General features: G+C 34.4%; 1 protein-coding gene across 1 annotated transcript; it reads left to right on the top strand.

Moving 5' to 3' along the window:
* The first annotated feature begins 4,974 nt into the window (after positions 1-4,974).
* Positions 4,975-8,673, top strand: LOC131659947 (uncharacterized). The gene is made up of 2 exons (XM_058929056.1): positions 4,975-5,501; positions 6,983-8,673. The coding sequence occupies exons 1-2, from the start codon at positions 4,976-4,978 to the stop codon at positions 8,671-8,673; spliced, it is 2,217 nt and encodes a 738-aa protein (XP_058785039.1). The 5' UTR covers position 4,975.
* The last annotated feature ends 704 nt before the right edge of the window (positions 8,674-9,377 follow it).

The following is a 9,377-nucleotide window of genomic DNA, read 5'->3' as shown; positions in this document are numbered from 1 at the left end:
TAAAAAAGGATTCAAAAGATCAAGGTATTCAAGAGGTGTGCACTTCTTGTCACAGGATCTTTCGGTTTGATTAATGTGTTTTGATTCAAAAGATCAAGGTATTCAAGAGGTGTTCACCCCTTGTCACAGGATCTCTTGGTTTTATTAATGTGTTTTGATTCAAAGGATCAAGGTATTCAAGAGGTGTGCACCCCTTGTCACAGGATCACTTTGATTTGATTAAGTTTTAAGAAAAAGTTTGATTCAAAGGATCGAAGGTATTCAAGAGGTGTGCACTTCTTGTCACTTGATCACTTCGTTTTTATTAATATATTTTGATTCAAAAGATCAAGGTATTCAAGAGGTGTTCACCCCTTGTCACAGGATCTCTTGGTTTTATTAATGTAATTTGATTCAAAAGATCAAGGTATTCAAGAGGTGTTCACCCCTTGTCACTTAATCTCTTGGTTTGATTAAGAAAGGTTTTTATTTAATGTATTCAAATTCAAAAGAAACGAGGTATTCAAGAGGTGTACACCCCTTGTCACTCGATCTTTTGGTATGTTTAAGAAAAAGGTTTTCAAAAAGAAGAAGCTCAACGTTGGATCGAGAATTATTTGTAATGACTTGGCGTTGGACCAAGGTTTATTTATTTTGGATTGAAATTAATATAACATTTTTAGTATTTTTAAATAATAACGAGTTAAATTAAAAAAAACATATTTTTACCTTTTTTTACTAAATCTATACCTAAACATTATTTCTTAATTATAGATAATATACCTTTAAAAAAAAAATAAAAACAAATATTAAAATAAAAAAAAAAAGAACAAGATTCATGTGTTAACAATAGCATGGGGTGTGAAACAAAACGTTGGCCCATACAGCTTGGCCCAAACAATTTCATAACTTAAACAAAAAACAAAAAAACAAAAAAAACAAAATGGTTTGGACCGGACCGGGTCGGTTCAAATGGAACCCGGATCCGGTCCCACTCTCAACAATCAAAAGAAAACCTAAAAAAAACAGGGCAGCGGCGCTATTGAAAAAACAGGATCTCAAATCCGCCTCCCTCTCTCTTTCTCTCAGATTTCGGTCTCTCAGCTTTTCTCTCTTCAACCTCACCCTCACGATAAACTCTCTCCGCTCTCGATCAGTGCTCTTTCGATTCTCACGCTTTCATTTCTCTCTGTTTCTACTCAACTCTCAAACCGAAATGAACAACGACAACAAATAAATTCTCTCTTTCTCTCAGTCGCTGTCTATCAACAAACAACAAAAAGAAATCTCCCCACGTTTAAAACTCACAAACAGAAGCAACAATAACTCCTCAGTATACAAATCAAACTTCAAAAATACTTACAACACAAATTATATTGAATATAAATCAGACATGAACGAGAATATGGTCAAAAGAGTTACCAATCCGGATGTTCCCGGATGTGACGAGTACCAAGCTGAATCCAATGAAAACTGAAGCGTATCTGTTGTTGCGGTTGAGTCGAAAATAGCTGTTTGCGCGGTGCTGTTTGTTGTTGTGTTGAGGTGCTGTTTGTTGGTGTGTGTTGAGGTGCTGTTTGGTGGTGTGTGTTATAGAGGGATTGATTGTTACTTCTGCTCTGGGTTTATTGTCTACTGAGGAGTGTTGTGGAAAGTATGGTTCGTGAATATGTAATGGGATGGACGGTGGTATGAATGAAGGTATTTGGTTTCTGATTATGGTGAGTTGAGTGTAAGGTTTCTGAGAGTTGAAGTGTATGAAGGTGAGTTCTGTTGGTTCTGTTGGAATTTTGTATGTGATGGATGTTGTGATTTGGATGTGAAGAGTTGTGAAGTGGATTGTTTGGAGTATGATTTTCGGAGCAGAGTTTTCTTCCCGTTTTGTCCTCCTTTTCTACTGTGTTAGTAGTCTTTTTATAGCTCAATGAGAATGAATTTTGGGGGGAATTTGTGAGAAGATTTGAACTTATATGGTGCTCTGATTCATTGCTTTCTGAGTGCAGGATTTGGATGTCCGTTTTTGTGCAAGGCATCAGAAGTTTTGGACATATATGCAGACAGTTTGAGGCAGCAGTGAGGTGCAGTGTTCGCAGCAAGGAGCTGATGGTGATGGAGCATGGTTATGCAGGCTAGACAGCTGCATTTTTGGACGGTTTTGTTCGTCTTGAAGTGGAGTGGCAGACTTGTACGTGAAGACAACATTGGCCATTATTCTTTGTATCATTCTTTTTGACTAAAAAAATAAAACTAAAACTAAAAATAAAATAACATCAACTAACATAAAAATATAAAATACTAAACATCTTATGAATCTAATTAAACTAAAAAATAAAATACATAATTTTAATATATATTTTTTTAATGATAAAAATAAAACAACATTTAATTACCTAAAAAAAAATCTAACAAACGATAATTCGAGCAAAAAATATGCAAAAATGCGATGATGATTGGATGTACATGAAACGCAACATGACTATATGAAAAAAAAAGACTAGGTCAAAAATTGGGATACGACAGTGGGTTTTTTCAAGATAGAGAACCGATATAATCGAACTGTGCGTGATACAGCTAAACATATGATCCGTAACTGGATAGATTCAAAGATTGTGGTTCTTAAACTCATTTATCTTTTATGGAAAACTGTTGTTTGGTTAGTATTAAGGAGTTGCTTTGGTATTACTCTTTTGGATTGTAATCTTCCAAAGTTTACTATTGTCCAACTCTTAGTAGATCTAGCCATTAGTGTTGATTTTAGATTGAGGATGAGAAATGCTCTCAATCAATGTTTGTCATTATGCTTGTACTCCTTTTTTATCTATTGAATGAAATTGTTTTACTGTAAAAAAAAATGGTGAGAAAATTCAAAGCAACCTTTATAGATTGCACTTAGGGACGTAGTGACATTTGAGTTTAGTTTTTGTCATAAGAATAATCGTTTTAGGGTGTAGGATGACTTAAAACTATTCACTAAATAAACTTCATCCTTTTGTGGTGAGAGGCTGAAGTCGATGAAAGGAGTTAGCCGATTAAATAAGGTTCATTTGTTCTCACACATCAAGTAGACAGGGTTGTAGAAAACAAATCTCGATATATTTAGACCAAAGATGATAAATAAAAGTGCATTATAATTTAAAAGGCAAAACTATCATCCCTATTATTTTAGACAAGGATGAGTTTTTTTTTTGGTTTACATTGCAATTTTACAAAATAAATGTGGGACATCATTCAAGGACCCATGAAAGTACAACTAAGATGAAAAAGGGTTAGGATAAATACACTAATCCATGAGTATGAACTCTTTAGAATGAAGATTAAAGAAAATATTTAGGACATAGATAAACAACTTATTCATATTGTTAGTTACTTAAGAACTCTAGGTAAAAATATTCAAAAAAAAAAAGAATTTAATTAACAAAATTTTTAGATGTTTAAACTGCAACTAGCAACTCAAAATTACTGTGATTTATGAATCTAAAGATTTATTTTCCATGGATTTTGAGACTTTGTTTGGTAAATTATAAGAACACGAAATTCAGTTAAAATGTCTTGCTGAAAGTTACAAATCTTGCACTAAAAGTTACAAATGACAAAGATATGGAGCCATAACATGAAAAGTGTCAATACGAGGAAAAATATTGATTGAGAAAACATTGTGTAGCGAACTCAATGCATCATGATGGGATTGTAGATTTGCAACTTATAGAACTAGGAATGCTTGGGAGTTATGATATTAGTTTTAGTGATTCCGATTTCGAAGAGAGTAGTCATAATGACCATATTTTGTCCTATTCTTTTTCAAGTCAAGTGATCTCAATAATGGCGATTACACACACTAACCTCTTCAAAGAGGGGTTTGATATCATTCCCTACTTCACTAGCGCAATTAGTGTAGCCTCATTTCGTAAGAGTTTATATATATAAACCATTTAAGACGAAAGAGATGTCTTACTGGATCCGTGCAACGAGGGAGAATCTGACCATGCCGCAACGACTATGAGAGAGTTTGTCTACATATACAGGTTTCATTTATGACATGGGAGTGGGGATATTTGAGATAATGAGAACCATTAATATTGTCCTGTCCCAACTTCATCCAAACAGTTGGTTCTTCATCAGTTGGATTTGAAATTATATGTGCAGGCCTAAATATAATGCCTACTATAACATCTTCTTTTTGTTCAAGGGTATCAAAGGCATCAAATTACAAGAATTGAAAGTATCGATTTGTGCGAGTTTATGACATAAAGGAACACTCAATAATTATTTTTGAAGAGACCGACACGTATCAGTGTCCTTTGTATTGGACAAGTGAACTTGTATCCATAAATGGTTTTAACCACAAGAATATTGGTAAGACAAAGAGATAAATCGTTGAATTTTGGAAATAATTTTATATCACAAGTGCGAGAGAGGTGACAGATTACAAGGAGGATGACAATTTTTTTTACTTTAACCAACATATTAGAGAGAAATAACTAACATAATACATTTTAAAAAATTGATGGATCAAAATAGTTTTCTTTATTTAAAATTATGAGATCAAAATAAACTCAGAGTATAAGATACATTACAAAAAAAAGTATTAAACCTAAATTTAAGTATAATGATATTATCAAGTTAAAGGTTGGAATTCAAGTAGTATGTTTTAGTTAAATTATTGACATCAATTTTTGGAAAATTCTTAGGTGGACACATACCTAAGAAATTGTTTTACATACAACCAATCACAGAATTTTAATTAATTAAAAAAATAAATAATGATTTTTCTCTTTCCTTCATAATCTCAACCACCCCATGAATCCAATTAAAATTAAAATAAATTTAAAAAAGACTCTTTTTTATTGGTTGTGCCTAAGAATGTGAATTTAGTGTCGTATCCATGCAAGAATTGCTCCAAATTTTTACCCTATCGAATACTCATTGTGAGGGAGTATTAATTTGAGTTGCGCGGGAAAACAAGAGAATTTGATACACACCATTTCCCAAGTCTTGAATGCGAACCAAACAGAAAGAAAACACGATGAGTCCAAAGTTCAGAACCGGTGACATTGTATGGGCAAATCCAACAATCCCCTCTCCTCTCAACACCACCAACTGGTCTCCGGCCCTCATCACATCCTCCTCCGACCTCACCATCTCCCTCTCCTTCTTCAACAACCCCACCACCCGCACATTCTTCCTCGAATCCGAACTCCTCCCCTTCGACCAACCTTTCCCCTTTACAACCTCATTTCCTCCCCAAAACGACGCGTTTAGAACCGCCCTTAGGTTATTCGGTCTCAGAATCGTTTCCGGTTTAACCTGCCGCTGTATAATAACGGGTCATAATGAAGATAACAGGGGTTTAAACCGGTTTGAACCGGTTAGGGTTTTGGATTTTGTTTTGGATGCTGCTGTTTTTCCTTCGGTTGATGGTTCCCGGGTTGTTGAAGCTGTTAAATTGATTGCCAATGTTCATGCTTTTCGGTGTTATTCTTCCTTTCGCCAGAAGAAACTCTACCAAGAAAATCGAAAATTAGGTATTTTTTAAATTTTTTTCCGAATTTGATTGTTGAAAAGTTTATAATTTTGATGAATTTCTATGCAGTAGTTAACCTGGCACGATAAATGCGACACCGGTACCAAATAAGGACAAATTACATAGCGCGTGTGTTTGGTTTTGCCGTGAAAAAATTGAGTTTTAGTGAATTTGATTCTGACTAAATGTGAGTTGAAGGTAAAGTGATATATGTTTGGATAAATTCGTGTAAAAGTGAGTTGAATAATAAATTTCAGTGTAAAAATCAATTAGAATTAATTATGAAAAGTAGAGTTAATTCTACTTGAGATCAATCAAACATGTCAAAATCAATTTTACACGTCTAAAATTAATTTGAAGTGTTCCAATTGTGAAGGAAAACGTACAGATAATTGAGTATAATCACATGTGTTGGTGGCCGATATTGTCGTATGACATTCCCGGAATACACATGTGATCAAAAGTGTTGTTGCTATATATAGATAAATATCATCCTGTTTTTGTTTTTGGGTTGGGAGTTTTGATTGAGATTTTGGCAGATATTGCAACCTAATAGTTGTTACATAAGATAAGAAATGTTTTGATTGCGGTCATCAAAGAGATAAATAGGGTAATTCTTGTAGAATTTGTGTCTAGACATTTGTGGAGAAGAATGTAGAGTTCATATTTAAACATGACATTCATGGAAAAGACACTTAGAAGCATGATAAGGGTTTAACAACATGTAATTTTGTTTCATGTGAGAAAGGATTGAATTCTGACTCTTTACTTGGAAAAAACTTAATTGTGAGAAAATTCATCCTGTGAGAGAAAATTTACCTTGTTTTAAGGTATTGATTAGTTACTACTAAGTACTAAACAACGATGAATATTCTGAGTGACTGGGTCATTGCAGTAAAAGAGTGAATAATAGATTGTCTTCGTTAGTGGGGTGGGAATGATGACGGGCAACTTTGGTTTGGCTGAAAGGCATTGAGATGTAGCAAAAATTTTGAAGCCGTGTGGAAAAATACTCTGGTTTAACAATTTTTGAACCCAAAATTTCCTTTTTATTGAACATACTTACACAAGCATAATTTTGTGATTTTGCGTTTGAAAGAGTCTACACAATTTCAACCGAGTTTTCTCCAAGTTGAGCTTTATGTGATTCAACTAGACTTTCCTAGCTAGAAACATAACACGGATGAGTTTGCTAGTCAACTTGGGTGTTTGATAGCCATGCTTGTGAGATCATCCATAATTTGAAATGGAAAATTATTATACTACATGATTTCAATTAGTCAATATTTACCATTTTCTTGACATCCCTAAGTTGAATAGTATGTTGATGTTAGAAATTTGAAATTTCTGATAAAATAACTATGCTGTCCTGTTCTTGTGGAAACAGGCTTTTATTGTTGTATATTGTTATTGAGTATCCGATTTCTTGAACTACAAAAGGTATATATTGATTTTTCCTGTTAACTATTTTTTTATCATTAGGTGATAATGTAAAGCTGCATCGATGTTCCTCTTTGAGTCAGAAGGTTCACTTAGGTACTCGTAAATCTGCGGCTTTAGAATCCAAAGATAAATCTCAGGTCATATCCAAGCAAGGGGAGGAAAACTCAACCATTGGTGCTATAAGAAGATTGAACCCAACAGTTCCTGATTTGGAAGGATATAGTGGTAAGGCTGAACTCTTTATGCATTCTACTGCCTTAATCCCATTGCACATTAGGGGAAACAATCTAAAGTTGGAAAGGCAGAACCTCTTGAGATTTAAAAGTATATTACCCCGTGGCCTAGTCGATATGTGCTTTGGAAACTATTCTAGAATGAGGGAAGCTCACTTTTCTATTTCTTCAAACTTAAATACTCACTTGATCAGTTATATCAGTAAAAGAAAAGAAGATGTACCAAGGCTTTGCTCTGGATTGGAAGAAGCAGAGATCACTATATGCCTCAACAGGAAAAGAAAGCGAGGTGATAAACATGATTTAGGTCATGTTTTTCCGCAAACTAGCAGAACACACATCAAAAAAAATACTAGACCTAGGATCTCAAACATCAAGATGCTTGAACCAGAAGAAAGTATACAAATAGACGATCAGGCCTGCGTACATTTTGGCGAAACTAACATAAATTTCACTGATAAGGATCAGAAACTTGATATGAAAAGAAGTCAACATTTGACCTTACAGCAGTCTTTTACCCGTGAATATTCACCCAACATGGTGGCTGACTTCCAATCTGATAACTGTGAGGTTGATGCTAGTGCAGCGAAAGTTAACTTTGTGTTGGGATCTAAGTCCCCTGTTTACCAGGAGAGGCTGCAAAGAATTCGCAATGGTGATATAACACCTCTTAAGTCAAAAGACTCAGTGAGAATAAAATCGTTTTCTGGGGATTGTTTGGTGGAGAGTAAAGATTCTTATCACTATATTGCTTCTTGTTCAACACTTAAATCAAAAGTTGGACAGCAATCAAAACCACATGTTCCCTTATGTTCTAAATCTTTGCACATGAAGTTTCCCAATAATTTCAACATTCCTTCGAAAGAACAGCTAATAAAGAATTTTAGTGTATTTGGCTCCGTAGATTCTTCCAGCACAAGAGTCTCTTGGCACTATGGCTCAGCTCAGGTGGTTTTTTTCAAAGAAAGTGACGCAGTTGCTGCATATCACTATGCCAAAAGGAAGGTCTGGTTTGGTGAGCCTAATATCCAGTTTTGGCTTGAACCTTTTGAGCACGAACGAAGAGAACTCAAGTGTTCATATTCCATTAGTCCCTTATGTTCTAAATCTTTGCACATGAAGTTCCCAAAGAATTTCAACCTACCGTCGAAAGAACAACTGATAAAGAAGTTTAGTGTATTTGGCTCAGTAGATTCTTCAAGCACAAAAGTCTCTTGGTACTGTGGCTCAGCTCAGGTGGCTTTTTTCAAAGAAAGTGATGCAGTTGCTGCATATCAATATGCCAAAAGGAAGATTTGGTTCGGTGAGCCTAATATCCGGTTTTGGCTTGATCCTTTTGAGCATAAACGAAGAGATCTCAAGTGTTCATATCCCATGCAGCCATCATCAAACAAACTAATAGGACCACCACTGAAATCATGTCTGAAAAAATCGAATTCCTTGAAACAGGAAAACAGAAAGAAACACTATAGGGTAAGATTTACTGTAGAAACTTAGTTTGTACAAATTTGTTGTATTAAGCATGTCTTACCCTATTCAATGAAGTGTTTCTGCTTATCTTTGCTCCTTTTTTTTAACTATGGATGATGAATGCCAAAGCTTTATTTAATGTCATGCATGCATGCAAGTACTCAAAAACTTGCAGTGGACCTTGATTCCTTGCAATCAAAGTTACTTACAGTCACTACAATAAGTTCATCTAAGCTATTGAATATAGATCTGGCAGGTTACATAATGATTTTGGAAAAATCTTCTATCAATCTTAGAAAATCAAACAACTAGCTCAAAATTCAAAATACCCAAAAGTGAACACTTAATTGTTGTTTATGAAGAGACTACGCGTATCAATTTCTTTTGTATTGAGCAAGTGAACTTGTACATTTAAATGATTTTAACCTTAATATGTGAGGCAAGGAGACAAGTCATTAAATTTTGGAAAAGTTTTATATCCCAAGTGAAATAGAGGTGACCGATTATGAGGAGGAGGATGACCAATTTTTTTAATTTTGACTAACATATTTGAGAGAAATGACTAACATGATATATTTTAAAAAGTTATATATAGAGGCCTGGAGACAACACCTACTATACATTCTTTTTCGTTTGAGGGTATCAAAGGCATCCAACTATATTAATCGAAAGAATCAGTTTGTGTGTGGGATCGAGACAAAAGTGAACACTTAATTGTTGTTTTTGAAAAG

Source organism: Vicia villosa, linkage group LG3 (assembly GCF_029867415.1).
Source record: "Vicia villosa cultivar HV-30 ecotype Madison, WI linkage group LG3, Vvil1.0, whole genome shotgun sequence".
Lineage (NCBI taxonomy): Eukaryota > Viridiplantae > Streptophyta > Magnoliopsida > Fabales > Fabaceae > Vicia > Vicia villosa.
Note: the sequence above shows the minus strand (reverse complement) of the source record. Positions and strands in the feature narration are given on the sequence as shown.